The sequence below is a fragment of the Poecile atricapillus genome, chromosome Z, assembly GCF_030490865.1.
Source record: "Poecile atricapillus isolate bPoeAtr1 chromosome Z, bPoeAtr1.hap1, whole genome shotgun sequence".
Classification (NCBI taxonomy): domain Eukaryota; kingdom Metazoa; phylum Chordata; class Aves; order Passeriformes; family Paridae; genus Poecile; species Poecile atricapillus.
This window is the reverse complement of record NC_081289.1, coordinates 105,321,126-105,337,571: the sequence shown is the minus strand read 5'-3', so window position 1 is coordinate 105,337,571 and position 16,446 is coordinate 105,321,126. Positions and strand designations below refer to the sequence as shown.

Here is a 16,446-nt window from a genome sequence, read left to right as displayed (position 1 = left end):
GAAAAGCAAAATAATTGGACACCAATCCTCCAGTTTCACAGATATTCTATAGAGTATAACATTAATCTGTAATGTATACTTGCACATATATAAAACACACACATGACATGTAAGTAAGAATAAAAATACGTAGAATAATGAATAAAATACACAGATATAAAACATTGCAGAGGTAAAATTTCAGTAAACTATAGTTGGTTAAACCCTAGCAGTAAACTCTGGCAGTAAAGATGCATCATTTTTTACAAACAGAGCAAAGCATTTTCATCTCAACAGCAAGCTGTTTCTCCTATATGTTTTATGATGTTTCTCAAATTTAAAAAGACAGCCCTTGTTAAAATGATATTTATCTAATATAGATCAGTATACTGAGAAAGACATCTCTTCTTCAGTTTTTAATCTAGAAGTTACACATAGGCCATGACTGACAAAATTACAATTTACAAAGAAATTTTATATTTAAGAACTACCAGATCAATTTACCAAAACACTTAACAGTGCAAAATACAAGCAATTGTACAGAAACTCATCATAATAAATTTTTTCACTATTGTTTCTACTTTTCCATCTCTCTTCATAAAACAACTGAAAACTCAGAGGGAAAAGCAAATTTTAACTTTTCACTTCAGAAACATCTTAAAGATAATGTGTACTTCTGGAGTCAGTGACAGACACTGATTAATTTTAGTACTTGTTATTTCTTCACCGATTTTAAAAAAATTGCCTGGAGTGTTCTAGGAAGGAAAGCTCTTTGAATTAGTGATAGCTCTAACAGCTCCCACCTCTGTTATCACCTTGTTAGTTGAGAGCAGCTAACATTAAACATTAAAAGTACGGAGAAGCAGTTCTAACCTTCCCACAATCCTGTGTGATACAGCACACTAAACTCTCAGACCTACAAGCAGCACCAATGCACAGGTTTATTTGTGGGGGAAAGAAAAGAAATATTTGAAAGATTTAATGCTTCTTGACTATTCAATTGTTCTTTGATTTGCTTGTTAAGAGTGCGGAGTTAGCAGGATTGAGAAGGAATGGGGGAATATTTCGCTTATTTTTTCTCAGCTAAACTTGTTAGAAGGTGAGATTGTTGAAGTTTTTTCAGAAGACAAATCAGTAGGCAGAGTACTGGCAAGAATATTATATGAGATTTGGCTGGGGTAGAGTTAATTTCCTCCACAGTATCAAGTACAGGGCTGCATTTTGGGTTTGTGTTGAACACAGGGTTAATGATCTAGAGATTATTTTTTTATTGCTGAGCCAAAAACAAGCCCAAATCTTTCTTGCTTTTTACAGTGCCTCGATGGAAAGGAATTTGAGAATGCATGGAAGGCTGGGAGGAGACACAGCCAGGACAGGTGACCCAAACTGACCGAAGTGATACCCCAGACTACATGGCATCATGCTCAGCATATAAAACCGGGGGGAGGGGTTTGAAGGGGTGTGGGGGGGGCATTTGGAGTGATGGCGTAAGTCTTCCGAAGTCACTGTTATGTGTGATGGGGCCCTGCTCCCCTGGTGTGGTGGAAGCATTCCATGTTTTAGTTTGCTCGCGTATATGACTTTTGCTTTTTCTATACACAGGACAGAATTTCAGAACATACTGAGTTGGAAAAAACCTACAAAGGTCATCAAGTTCAACTCTTCTCAATCCACAAGTTTTCTATCTTTTACCCTTCCTCATCTTTACCTGCTGGTGGGGAAATCACTGAGTGGCTGTGTTGGTTGGTTAGTTGATGGCTGGGGTTAAAACACCACAGACCTATATGACAAACTATTTGTGGAATGCAACACAGAAATATCTGGAAAGAATATTAAACTTGAGCTCTATACCTCATATACAATGATAAAAGCATGCATTATTTTGTGAGACTTTGGCAAATCGTCATAGTCAAAAGCTGTCTTTCTTGTGGATGAACACAGATGTAGGCTTATGTACTCTTATGTAGGAAAGAAAGAAAGCAAAATGGCCATTACTGAATATTTATGAAGACATGAAGAAGTTAGTGCTTCCTCTGGAACTTCTGACTGGCATTTAATCAAAATTTCAGTATTTCCTAACCTACACAGCAAATATAATAAATAATTAACGTATAACCTACTGCATTTTCTTCTTGTGGTTGATTCTATCATACTTTGATAATGTTGTTATTTGTCTCTTACTTTCCTCCAATCATGACACCTCCAATCATAACCAAGTTTGCTTCATCCATCCTGATGACTGGGCTCAGGGACAAATGTATTCATGGGAATTTTAAAGCTAGAGCAATGGGATGTGAATTGTTAATTATACTCAGTGTAATCAATCCAAGGCTTTTCTGTGAATTCTAAGCCTTTAAAGTCTGAAAAAAAAAAATTGATAGATTTTTCTTCTGGTATTAGTTTAGATTCGATGTTGATACAAGTTTTTGATGTTACTGTACAAACAACATGCCAAATATACCAGAAATGTCTGTAATGTTTTATTCATGTAAATAATTGCCCAGAGATGGCCTGATCTCTGATGAGGTCTCCATTGCTCTCTCATAAAAGAGATAGATGATAATAAACAGAAAATAAATATTAATGAAACTAAAAGAAAATTAAGGAAGTGACTACTTTCTCCTCCCCTCCAGTTCACAAACTAAAAGTAAAAGAATTACGTTTTAAATTAAATTGTTTTTGATAAGCAGCACTTTAGTATATTTTTAATGCAATTCCATAAAATTGTCAGCTAGTCTACAGAACTGTTTGGCACCAATGACTAACATCAGAATGGTATTAATTTCAAAATTAATATACAATGTTTTCCTTGTAGCAAGCGATCCCTTCCCGGGGATAATACTTCATCCATCCTTGTACAATGACTTGCATCTGATGGTATAATCAAGGTATGTGTTCAGTCATTCCTCTATTTGAAAACTTCAGTTTCAGTAATAGTCATTCTCTGTCAGCTTTAGAGAGGTCCTCTAATCTAGCATTAACAAGAAATTCCTGTTATATAAAACAAAATCAACAGCAATCATAGTAGTAGTAGTAGTAGCAGTAGTAGTAATAATAACAATAATAATAAACAACATTTATGCATTTAAAGAAATTGTGATCATAGTACACATGTGAAAATCTGAATTCATAAAAGCTTCTGTAAAACTGGGGAGTTTTAACACAGAAAAGTAGGTATGCAGAAGTGAGAATTTGCATGGAAACTCCCCAATTCCTCTTTATTTTCATTCACTGTAACAATTTCCCTTAATAATTTTCAGTCACAGCTGACTTGATGTGGATAGAGGGTTTAATTATGTTTTCTGCAACACTTCAGTTTTAGAGAGTTTAAAAAAAACCCCTGCACCTACTGGAGTACCAATTTCTGGCAGGTTCTTAAGTGACGATTTAGTAACTTGGTGATTTACAACAGCAGAGACAGTTACCAATAAAATAAAAATGTCTCATAGCTCCAGTGGAAAAAACTTCCAGCAGTACTAGCTTTAATCTTTCATTTAAAACTCACACTTGACCTTATACAATTACTTACTAAGGCTGTGCACTTCCAACTTCCTTCAACTACACTGGAAATGCAATTCTTTGGGAGAACGGAAGTATAAGAAAGCTCTAAGCAGTACTACTACAGAACTTCTAAAATTTTCAAAATTTCAGTACCAATTACTAATTCTCTTGGTTGGAAGTGTCAGTGTTAATTTTCAGGGGAAACAAACAAACCACAAAATAAGACCCTATAAATAACATTTCATATTTTAGATTATAAGGTCTGTTAGCTCCCGACAGCCTAAGAACTTTAAAATCATTTTACTCAAAAGAGGATTATTGCGATTTATTTAAGACAGAAAAAATTTTGAACACATCCATTTTTGATCTAAGAAATTTTCTTTGGACAACTGGCTTAGAAATATTACCAATGACCCTTCAAGATGACATTTAAAGGTGTTTAAATTTTTTTTTTCTTACTGGCCACTGGCTTTAAAGGCAAAAACTTAAGTATTCAGGATCTATTACTACAGAAAAAAACCATAAAATTAAACCAAGAAAAGTATATTAATATAGATGAAAAATTAAAAACCCATCCTACTGTCTTTGATGACTGGCAGACTACTGGAAAACCTAGCCAACAAAATTCATTCAAGAAAATCAAACTTCACCAGGTTTTGTAAATGTGGTTAAGTACATTAATGCGAAAAATAGATGCACCTACTGAAAAGGATTTCAGTTCCTGGTTAACATCACGAGAAGAAAGGAGTAAAGTAAGTTCAAGTAGGTAAATAATGGCTCTTGCATGGATCTACCATAATCAGTAATTATGAAAAACCCTTTCTCCTAAGATCATTTTTTGAATTTAGCACGCTAACAAAATTCACACCATAATACTTCAGATGTAAACTATCTAAAACAAACTACTTCTCCTACAGAAATTTTCACTTCCAAAACAATATATAGTGGGATTTTTTTTTTCCAGATTAGAGACTGAAAATGAACAATATGCGTTAGGTTGGCCAAACTCTCTCCATAGGTTATTGTTCATTGTTTAATTTAAATAATTTAATTTATTCTTCCCATAGTAATAGTATCTTGCCTGTAGCATGGGCAGAGTTCTTGTACTTTCAATACAGATGAGTGTTTTGACATAGTAGTTAGGATTTATTCCTTAATAAAAATACTTTGCATTTATAAATAGTAGCATATACGTGAAAAAATCTGTTCATTCAATTCAACCATTGGACACAGGATTTTTCCCTGTATTTTCAGATGTATCTGGGAAAGCCAGTAGTAAATGTATTCCATACTTGATTTGTTTTATCCTTCAGAATTCCATATTGGAAAGAAGCTTGAGCCTCTTCCTGAAACCTTGCTTCCTAAATTGTAAGAGTGACCTCTAGTGCTTTACTGTTTTGCTGTGTGATGCAAGTCTTTTTTTGCAATGGTTTTAATATGCCTCCCTGTAAGCAACTGATTTAGTTTCGTGCATAGTGCCAAATGCTATTAATGTGCAATTCAATTATCATGGTCTTGTGAAAATGGATGTATTCATAAACTGTACAATGCAGAATGATGAAGAGAATTAAAGCTGTGACTGGATTGCAGCAGGGTGTTTAACAAGAGGAACTTAGTATTCATCTTTAGGGCTACACTATGCACTTGAGTATCAAATGAGATATCATTACTGAATGACAGCACAAGATCATTTTGGTGCTGCAGTGTGAATGTCTGGCTCATGGGAGCATGTTTAGCTTGCAAACCATCCATATGCAAAACCCTAGGCTATAGATCCATTGAACATTTCAAACTTCTCTGCCATTGCTCAAATGTTTCCAGGGAGCTGTCCCCTGCCACTGGGCTGTAAGGTTATTCCTGAACATTCCTCATTGCTTTGGCATGCACTTTCTTCTCACAGAAGCATTTCTTCAGCCCTTCCCATTCTTATGATGCACAACCAGTGCCTCAATAGGAAGGGGAGAAAATATGCTCAGTTCAGGTTATGAGCATCTGGCATTTAGGCTACTGCACTACCACAGAACACAAAATGAAATCCTTCAGCTTGTTGAAGCTGAATCAAATGGAACAAGAATAACTCAGCTCTATTACTGAAATAAAAAATATCTGAAAATTAATTTCTTAATAAGTTTTTTCTTTTTTAATTTAAAGATAATTAACCTAATTCAACACTGGGAACAGGAATTTTCACATACATACATACATATATATATATATATATATATATGTGTGTGTGTGTGTGTGTGTATCTGTTTGTCTGTCTGTCTATCTGTATGATTTCACTCCTAGAGAGCAGATTGTCCTTAAAACTGTAATCACAGTCTTTTTTGTGCTACCACTCTACTGGCTAACTCATTTAAAAAAAACAAAAACAACTTTCTATTGTAACTGTTATCATTCTCTTCTGTAGTCATGCATGACCAATACTCCCTAAGCAATCAATGCAGAGACCTTAGTCTTGCTGTCCACATTTTTCCTTGTCACATTGCTACTGCTTTTGAACTGCACTGTGATTGCCATTAAAGTTGAGTGCCAGCTTAATCCAGGATATGCAGATACCAGCTTTCAAAATTTTCAAATGCTAAAACCCACTACACAATAGAAACATTGCACAATAGAAGTCTGCCAGTAATTTCCACGTAAGACACAATTCCTTGGAAAATACTGCAGTTCAAAAGAGAAAACAAAAATGAAAATACGTCTGACCATGCATCCCTTAGCAAAACGCTGTTTTCAGATACTCTTATACAGTAAGCTTTATAAACAACATTCTGTACATAGACTCGTGGTAAAAATCTATAGAAGAGTTTTAGAACATTTTCAGGCTAGCAGCTTGCTGTCACGATTTCGATGCATAAATGTTTGTCTCAAAAATTATATTTATTCTAAATGCGAAAAAAGAAAGAAAGAAAGAAAAAAAAAAAACAGCCAGAAGTTTTCAACACTCTCTGGATCGAGTTTTAAATCATAGGCAATACTTACATTTATTTCCTGCCACTGCCGTATGCTGGTGATGAACAGACAGGATAAAGAGCAGCTTCAAGAAGATTTCAGTGACAGGATCCATGTTCACATTCATCGAGGCACCCAAAAGAACCAGAGTATTCGGAAACAGCTGTGCTGTACTTCAGTTCTGCTCCTGCCTCTTTCCCACCGCCTCTCCCCGCCTCTCCTCGCAGAGCTTCCCAGGGGCCAGGCACCTCAGCCAAATGCGCTCCGCATCTCCTGGCACACGCGCGCACACCTCCGGCTCTGCTGCTCAGTCTCGCAGCAGCAAGCCCTGCGGAGCAGGAGCGAGAATATCTCCCCGCGCTGCCACAGAGCGCTGGGGGCTGCTGGGCGGCCCGGCTCCGCACGCCGCTGCTGCTGCTGCTGCTGCGGGCGGGCGGCGCGGCGCTGGCCACCCCTGGCGGCGGCAGGTGGGAGCCGAGCGGCCCCGCGGGGACGGCGGTGGGCGGCGCGGCCGGCACGGGAGCGAGCGCCGCCGGCCGCGCTCTGCCTGCCCTGCCCTGCCTGCGCCTGGGCACCGCTGCCTCTGCGTGCTGCCGAGCCTTTTTACCCGGCGTGGTAATTCTTCTTCCTTCTTTTAATGGCCTTCTTATATTTTTTTTTCCTTTTTTTTTTTTTTTTTTTTCTTTTTACACTTTCAGCTGCAAAAGCGTTGCAAGTTCCGCTCTCTTAAAGGAAAGCGAATTGCCTGTAGCAGAGAACCTAAGCCTGCGAGTAAGATGAGCAGCCTGCCTTTACTTGAGAAGTGAGTGATTGACTGCCCCTTAGAAAAAGGCGCCACCACTGTCCCTGGAGGGCTTTATTGCTATTAATGCTGGCATTAAAAAATTACATCCTAAGAGTAAACACCTAAACATAATATAAATATACGATTACACCTGGCTTTCCCAAAATACTTTAGCCCCCAAGTACCACATGGAACATTTTTCTTTCCATACTTTCACAAAGCTCTCTTAAAACTGTCCTATTGCTTGTGCTTGGGAAATAACTTAATTTGAGAAAGAGCTTCAGAGGAATTTTAAGTCATTATATTCAAACTATATCTTAAATGTGTGCTCTGGGTTTGGGAATTTTTTTGTTTGGTTGGTTTTTATTTGTTTCTTTGTAGCTGGTTTTTTTGGGTTTTTTTCAAAACTGGCTGAATTACTGTATATGCTAACTCTAGAGACATTATTTCTCAAGTGTGAAAAATTTAACTGTGCATTAGCAAACGCCTGACATTACTGAGGGTAAAAGTGCATTAAAGGACCACATCAATGACCCCATCATGCTGCTTCTGCAGTGTTCACACTCTATGAACTGTCTATGTCTAGCCAGAAATTACTATGACAATACACAACAAAACTATGTGTCTTGTGACTGTGAGGTGTATGAAAAGCATACTTAGCATTTGTATATTCAGCCCAGTGGTCCAAACTTTGTCTTCCTACTTCATGTTAACTATCTAGCACTCCTTTACACCAACGGGATTTTCCATCCTAACTGCTGTCTGTGGGTCAGACACGAGGTACAATGTTGCTGAATGTCCCTCTTCCATGTTGCAGAGGCTATAGAATTTTCTGCAAATTGCCACGTAGAACTGTTTGCTGTCAAGAATAACTGTGGGGATAAAGGTGAAACGTGAATTAAGCTCCTGAAGCTTCTGAATTTTTGTTGCTTATTTAAATCTGCTCCCTCGCTCCTTGAAGGATGCTCTTATTCATCAACAGAAATAAGAGTAAAAATGTGTTCTGGTTTCATGCTACCTAAGCCAGACTGTGTTAGGTGTTACAAAAATGTATTTCAGATCAGCCAAAACAACGAAAAATAAAAAAAAATTGAAAGGTGATTAATGCAGGGTTTTGTTACATTCTTTTTAAAATAGCAAATTAGCATGATTAAGGGGAAAAAAAAAGGCCTATTTCTAAATTGCTATATTGGGTAGAAAATTTGAAGTGAAGTTAATAATCTGTTATGTAGCTGGCCTTCCACTTCTCTATGTCAACTTTTATTTGAATGAAAATGCATGGAGAAACTGTATTAAAGATTATGTGAATCATAACCTGCCTTCTAGCTCTCCTAAATCATCCTTTAAATTCTACAGTCTGTTCCCAGAGTTTAGTAAAACCATACAGTCATTTGTCCAGAAGCTGGATTTCTTTGCTATATAGTTCCTTGAGTTAATATTGACCTTCTAACTAAATTAATATGAGCATAAAAATGTTCCATGTGCTGCATCCCATCTCTAAAGAATATCCCATGAGATGGTCCTTGACTCTGCAGCTAGACAAAATTTCATGCTTAAAAATAGGACAAATATCACATAAAATCTTGGCAAGGACTTTCAATGTAATGATGTTCTTTAGGATTAGCTCTAAGATCTCCAGGGCATTGAATCAGGAAGAATTATTATTCTGGTAATGTAATGTAAATTCAGTAAAAAGGACAATGCCATTGTGGGTAAATATTTGTCTTATAAAATAGCTTACAGTCACCAAAAAGGAACATCCAACAGACAAAGGTCATAGGATTTTCTGCTATTTATTTTTTTTTTTTTTGGACTGAATTGCATGCAAATATACACATGGACACAATTTACTTTTATAATTATGGAAAAGCCAGTCTTGGAATAAAATGGTATTCCGAAATATGTACATATGTTTCTGTTTGGACAGACAGAATTGCAGCAGTCTATACAGTATGTATCTGGAATATCAAGATAATAATCTATTTATCCAGGGATGAATCTATGGTATTTGGCACTGGTAAAGTACAAAAAATAGCATAGCTTGACTCACACAGAATATTGCAACCTCCTCTTTGCTTCTGCATCATATCTTCCTCCTGCATCCATGAAATATTTCTGCTCATATAATCTTATCTCTGTATGCCAGTATCTCATTTGCCATTTCTCTTCCATACAGTGTCCAGTGTTTTCAGCAACTTCTGAACTCCTCTTTGTGGAACCCAGACAAGTCTTTCTGTTTCTTACAAGTCTCTTTTCCTATGGCAATTTTAAAATTTCCCCCACTCTTCCAGTGTTTTGTTTACCTTCTCATATCTTGCTTTTGAAATTTTCCACAAACACTAAAAAACTTACTCATTTTATTTGCCTTTATAATGTATCATTATGACCATTTGATTTGATAGAGGGTCCTTCCCACTTGATCTTCATATATATATTCTTTAGCAAGACTGCAAGTTCCCCCAAACAGCTGTGTCTTGTTACAAATTCATCCTTACAGCTAAAACAACTGCAAAATTTAGTTGTTCAAAACTTGGATTAGTTGATCTGGGTATTGCCAGCCTTCACTTACAAATGAAGGACCTTGCAGTGAAGTCCTTTTTCTTAGCTGACAAAACCTAATAGAAATTATTCCTCTTTAAAATTACTGTGACTTTTTGTCTATAAAGAAGAAAAGTTTTTAAACACATGGTAACTATGCTTCTGGAACTATTGTGATATGCTTATTAATCGTAAACCAATTTTTAAAAGAACAGTTATGTGCATTTTCTTCTGCTTCTAGTACAAAATTCACTTTTACAACTGGACAGTTGTTTTCAGTGTATCACAGTTATTCACTACACATTATTTAATAACAAAAAAATAATAATTTGTTTGCAAAGCACAAAAATAAAAGTATGAAAAGTCAACAGCATTCATACTGGCTGACTGAGAATATTTGTTTTATTCCTTCCCAATAAATTTCTCATTCAAAGACATCAACCAAATTAGAAATTAGCTATTAAATTACGACCTTCTTCACCTCACCTTTCACTAATTCAGCTCTATCAAGCCCACATTTACTACACAACTAGCAGTGACACTGCAACTTTGTTTCAGGAGACTAGAAAGAAAGATAAAATTTTTAAATGTTTGTGTCCGTCTTTTCCTATTTAGTTTTCTTGGTCCTCTGTCTGCGTCATGGCCTTGGTTAACCCTCCTTCTAGTGCCACCTGCTGCAGTTGTATTGGAATTACAGGTTCCTCTTTACAGCATCTAGTCATATAAGGCAGCTGGAGAATGTATCTTTTTAATGCAATCGAATTCTTTCATGATCATGTAAAACCTGCTTCCCAGTACTATTCCCAGCCCTGCAGAAAAACACTTCTGTAATTGTCTGCAGAGACTGCAGAGAGCAGAAATGCTCAAAGACAAATATAAATCAAAAATAAATGAACAGAACTGCATAATGCCAGGTACACTAATAATGATATTTGTAATATTTTTATGCCATTTTAAAAGAAAAAATAAAATTCATATCCACCTTATACTGATACATTTTTTTAATCACAGATCTCTGTTTGTTAGGTATGACATAGAGTAAAAATTGATTTTCAGAAAGAAGGGTAGTATAACTACTAGTCTTAACAATGTTTTGGGTTTTTGGTTTTTGTTTTGATTTGTTGTTTTCCAGTAGGGTCAGGATAGCACAGTTTGTCTTATCGCAAAGCTGCAAATTTCTTTTCAGGCTGTATTTTTTAAAAGGGGAGGGGATGGAAGCCATCTGTGTATGGCTCATTTTACCACTTATTGCAACTACACTCACTGCACCTACACTAATGACTTCATTAAGGATTTAAAACCTACTTTTTTTTCTCAGACAAGACACAGTACACAAACCAGAGCAGACATGGCTCCATGAACCTACAGAACAATTCATGCCTTGAACACTTTTGTAAATCTGTGTTTGAAGGTTGTAACAAGATACGTGGCTACACAGAGAGTTCTTTTGCTGCTGCTGTCTGACCATTCAGGTTTTTCACCTGAACGACTGCTATGAAAATCCAGGGGACAACTTTTTTTCAGGGTTTGTGAAAATGCTTCCTCTTAGCCCTTGTGAATCTTCTCATTTCACAGTCAAGAATTTTATTATTTCCATCATAAATACTCCATGTATTGTGCCTCCCAACACAGGAAATAAATACTGGGTACTGGAAAATGAACTTATACACAGAATTGTAGAATCTTTACAGTTGGAAAAGACCTCTAATATGATTGTGTCCAACCAATACCTCAGGACTGACATCTGTGCTTTTAAATCATGTCCACAAGTGTCACATCCACATGCCCCCTAAATTCTTTCAGATATGGTCACTCCATCACTTCCTAGGAAGTCTGTTACATTACAATGCCTGACCACTCTTTCAGTCAAGAAATTATTCTTAATATCCAATCTAAATCCCTCTGACACCTTTTGAGGCCTTTTCCTTTTTCCTGTTGCTGTTACCTGGGAGTGAGAAGAGGCTGACCCCTACCTGGCTACCCCTTCCTTTCACATGGTTGTGGATAAGGTCTCCCAAGCCTCCTTTTCTCCAGGCTAAACAATCCCAGTTCCTTCAGCTGCTCCTCACAGGACTTGTGCTCCAGATGCTTCATCAGCTCCATTGCCCTTCTCTGGACATGCTCCAGCACCATAATGTCTTCTTGAACTGAGGGGGCCCCTGAACACCGAATTTGAGGTGTGGCCTCAGCAATGCCATATACAGGGGGAGAATCACTCTGCCCCGTTCCTGCTGGCCACACTGTTGCTGGTACAGGCCAGGATGCCATTGGCCTTCATGGCCACCTGGGCTCATGCTCAGTTGCTGTTGACCATCACCCCCAGGTCTTTTTCTCCCAGGCAGCTTTCTAGCTTCACTGCCCTCAGCCATGAGCACTGCCTGGTGTTGGTGTGATCCAAGTGCAAGACATAACACTTCACTGTGTTGAACCTCATGCTGTTGTCTTCATTCCATTGATCCAGCCTGCCCACATCCTCTGTAGGGCATGCCCACACTGATGACTCCTGCCCAACTTGGTATTATCTGCAAACTTGCAAAGGATGCATTCCCCTGTCTAGGTCATTGATGAAGGTTGATGAAACAAAACTGGCCTCAAATATTTTCTAAATATTAAATATTTAATTGTGACAATAAGAAGAATTGTAATAGCAACAGTAAAATAAAAATAAAAATAAAAATAAAATAATAATAATAATAATAATAATAATAGTAATAATAATAATAATCCCAACAATATTTAGTAAATATTTTTAATGTCTCACATGTGACGTGGGTATTTTTTAAAAGGATATTATACAAAGTAGTTTGTGGAAATAAATGTGTGAATAATAAAAGGAAGCAAGAAAACAGTGTTAAAGGACTTGATGCTAAGGTGCTTTGGTGATTTTGTTCCTAATTAGACCATATCTTGAAGGATAGCATATCTAAAGGCATGGAGATTAGAAAGGCACAGTGAAGGCATAAAATATAATATGAATTTATCAAAGGCAGATCATAGTACACAAAGCTCATAGTTCTCTTTGATATCTGATTCCTTCCTAAAGGAAGAATATAAATTCTTGACATTGGATGCATATGAATATGATACTGTTATGATGTTTCTTTGATAATGTAAAAAAAGATGGAGGATAGAAAAGTGTATGTGCAATGAATCAGAAGGAAAGGCAGTAAAGGAAGGTGGAAAAAGCTGTCATTTATGTATAGGCCTTGTTTAATGTATTCATTCATGGCTACAGTGCAAATAGCAGGAACAGGCTCATGGGGCTTATGATTTGGGAGATTTTTAGGAAAATACACTCAGTGTAGGAAAGGTTGATACCTTACTCACAGATGACCTTCCCAAAGAAAAGATGGAGGATATGCAGTAGTAAAATATGCAAGAATGTGCATTATCTGAGGCTGATATTGATGACACCAGCTGTTAGTTAGTTCTTTAGTTGAAAGCACAAGACCCTAGCTGAATCAGCCAACACTGACATGAATATAAGTTTAGCTTGAGCCACCAAAAATATAAAGATCAGTTGTAACCTGCACAAGGAACATATCTGAGCTGGGAATGGAGTCAGACCCAAAGGGTCTGAGCAGAAATGAACAAGGGATCCAGAGACTCCCTGTCCCATGCTGTGTACCAGTGTTTAGAAACATGAATTTGAAAATCTTCAAGACTGGTGAAAAGCCAAGAACCCAAGATCCATGCCTTGGATTGGGATGCAAAACCCCAGATGCTCTGCAAATCTCTTCAAGAATTGGTATAATTTTGATTCCTTTGTCAAAGGAGTCAAGTAAATCTTGAAGACTCTGGGCTGTGAATTTTTTTCGATATAGATTCCTTCAACAGAAATAGAGAATTAAGATTATTTTCTGTAGTATTTTATGAAGACTAACTTAGGTAATTGCCCACTAAGTGTTTGGGTCGGTATAACTGTCATTCACAGCTAGCATTCCTTGGGCATCACATAGGGAGCTTAGTTGTCTGACTGAAATCTGGAGATTTCAGGCACTTGAAAGTCAGGTGAAACTGCCTGTTGTGTAGTTGTTTGCTATAATCATGCCCAAAGATACAACTACAAATACAATTGCAAATAAGACTACAAAGCATCCAGCCTTGAGCTCCATTATGTCTGTCTACCCAATGCATGAAAAGTGAAGCCCAGCTCTGTATTTCCCTGTTTAAGGTATTTCCTGTATTTCTTTCTATGTCAAGCCTAGATTTCATTGCCAAGAAAGCAAGAGTCATGAAACTATGATTCCATAATGAGCCTGGGTTTATTTCTCTATGCAAATGACAAGTCTCCTTGAAGTAGGAATATACTCTCCTTGAAGCAGGAATATTAGGAAGGTAAACATGAATAAGTTGTGTATTTGTTGTTTGGTTGTTCGTTGTAACTTTTTTTTGACTGTATAAAAATCAGCACTACAAGACTAGTTATATGTAATCATTTCATGTTCAAAATCTATCAATTCAGTGGAAAGCAGTCAAGTGTTCAGTTGTTATACAACAGAAGATGTAACTTATGCAAGTCTTATTTCCACCATGTTAGGAGAAAAAGGCATGTAATATGTCTTCTCTATCTTAATTTGTGTGAAATTGTTCATTTGACAACAGAATTAGGATACAAATCTGGTCCTTTGTTGAAGCAATGTGTAACAGAGAGATAATACAAAAGAAGAAAGGTAGTAAACAGGTTTCTGCAAGTTGAACAAGATCAAAAATATGGTACTCAGCTTTTTCAAAAATGTGAGTATCTCTGAATTGAATGGGCAGGTCTCACCTGCATTGTCAGCACTAAGAGTAAGCTGCAAATAGCCAATGTTTCATTGATCTGGACTGCATTTTACAAACCAGGGTCAGACTCTACATACTGTAGGTTAACTGTTGTTGACATTGTTCAATGCATTGAAACATACACACAATACTCTAAAGGGAAATTATTTAATTCCTTTCCCCCTCTCCCCCCCCCCCCCCCCCCCATTTAGGTAATATTTTGCAGGCATCAGAAAAGGGAAAATCACTTGGCTCTGTATGTTCTTATTTCCCTTTCCTTTGTTATATGCCAATAGGGATTATACATAAAGTATCCAGCCTGAATATTTTTCATATATGTGTACATGTATTAGTAATACAAACATCACATGATACAATGAGCAACTCTCAATATACCAATGCCTAGCTGGCAAATATGATCGTTATCTCTCCAAGGTGTAAGATCACTTTGGAGGTGTGTTTCAGGTAGGTAGTCTTTCTCTATTTCATTGTGAATTAGACACTGAGAGGAAGAGACATTTGGGATATGAGCAGTGACAGAAAGATTAGCAGCCACATGAGTAGTCCTCCCCATCCATATCAGTGAACAATCAGACTCTTGCAAAGGCAGTTTCTTTCTGAATGTAAAATGAGCAATTGTCTTGTCTGATGCTCTTTTATATAGAACCAAAAGAAAAAAAACTTATTCTTGTGCCTTTTTTATTATTACAGACTTGACTGGACAAATTCACTCACTCGTTTACACTGCCTTTTTTACTGAATAATGCATTAAGGACCCAGACCAGCTCTTGTCTGAGAATGTGAAATCCTTGGGAATTATGTTTTTCTGTGTTTGATCGCTAGGGAAATCTTGTGAAATACAACATCTCAAAGTCCTGGGTTGACAAACAAGATGCAAATTAATCAGAGGTGCCTAGCTTTTCCCAGATTTTACTCCATCCTTACTGCCAGCAAGACTTTTCACAAAAGACTGGAAAAAGAAAACTAAGAAAAGCAAGTAACCAGTAGTTTTAATACACAGTGTCATGTAGTATTGTCCTGTTTGCTCTTGTGCTCACTACTTACCCTCCACACACTCACCTTTCTCCTCATTCTGAAGTCAGCACCTGTCTTTATATATGAGTTGCTCATGCTGTACTGCCACTGCAGTTTGCTTAAAACAATGTTAACTTCTCAGTCCAGGCTGGTGTGTTCTGAAGCAAGAGCTAATACTCAACCTGAAAGCAGCAGAGCATCCACTAAACATTATACATTGCAAAGCAAGGGAATGTCTTTAAAAGAGTACTGCAGAGGCTAAGCATCTGTATCTTTGCATTAGGAACCAAGATTCCCATCAGATCCTCACACTTGATGCAATTACAGGGAAGCTTATATTCTTTAGGCCTTCCATTCTCCCATTTATCCCTCCTGAAACAGTAGATAATGCCCTGGGTTTTCCACAAACCAAGGTTTAATATTGATCTTTCACTCTGCTTTTCCCATAGAAAGAAACAATTTGTCTGCAATATAACCTTGATTGAGCTTTGTGTGCCCCTGTCGATACCAGAAATACTGCTTGTGCCATTTAAAAAACTAAACAGAGTTAGGAAACACACAGATTTTATGCAGAAGAAAGTAAGCAAGCAACTGACAGACCGACAAGCATAAACATTAATTATGTCATGCTGGAGAGAAATGCAAGAGCACTACAAAATTTGCTACAGTCAGCCAAAACAAGCAGGTACAGTTTTATTCTTATTTATCATAATCTCACAAGCACACATTGACGAAGACTGGACATGTATTTCTGAGATTAAAAAAAACTAAGAAATACAGAAAAAAGAAGTCAGGCCTTTCAGGTTTACTACTGTTTACTCCTAACTTTACATCACTACAGCAACACAACATATTTGTTGCTGCCTTCTGCGGAAACTCTCCAACTTAAATGA

General features: G+C 37.1%; 1 protein-coding gene across 1 annotated transcript in view; it reads right to left on the bottom strand.

Annotated features, from left to right (window-relative positions):
• Positions 1-6,562, bottom strand: part of CNTNAP4 (contactin associated protein family member 4) — a 202,679-nt gene extending 196,117 nt beyond the window's left edge. The window contains exon 1 of the mRNA XM_058826085.1: positions 6,463-6,562. Within this exon, the coding sequence (XP_058682068.1) occupies positions 6,463-6,559 (97 nt within the window). The 5' untranslated portion in view covers positions 6,560-6,562. The remainder of the gene's footprint in view (positions 1-6,462) is intronic.
• Positions 6,563-16,446: the final 9,884 nt, after the last annotated feature.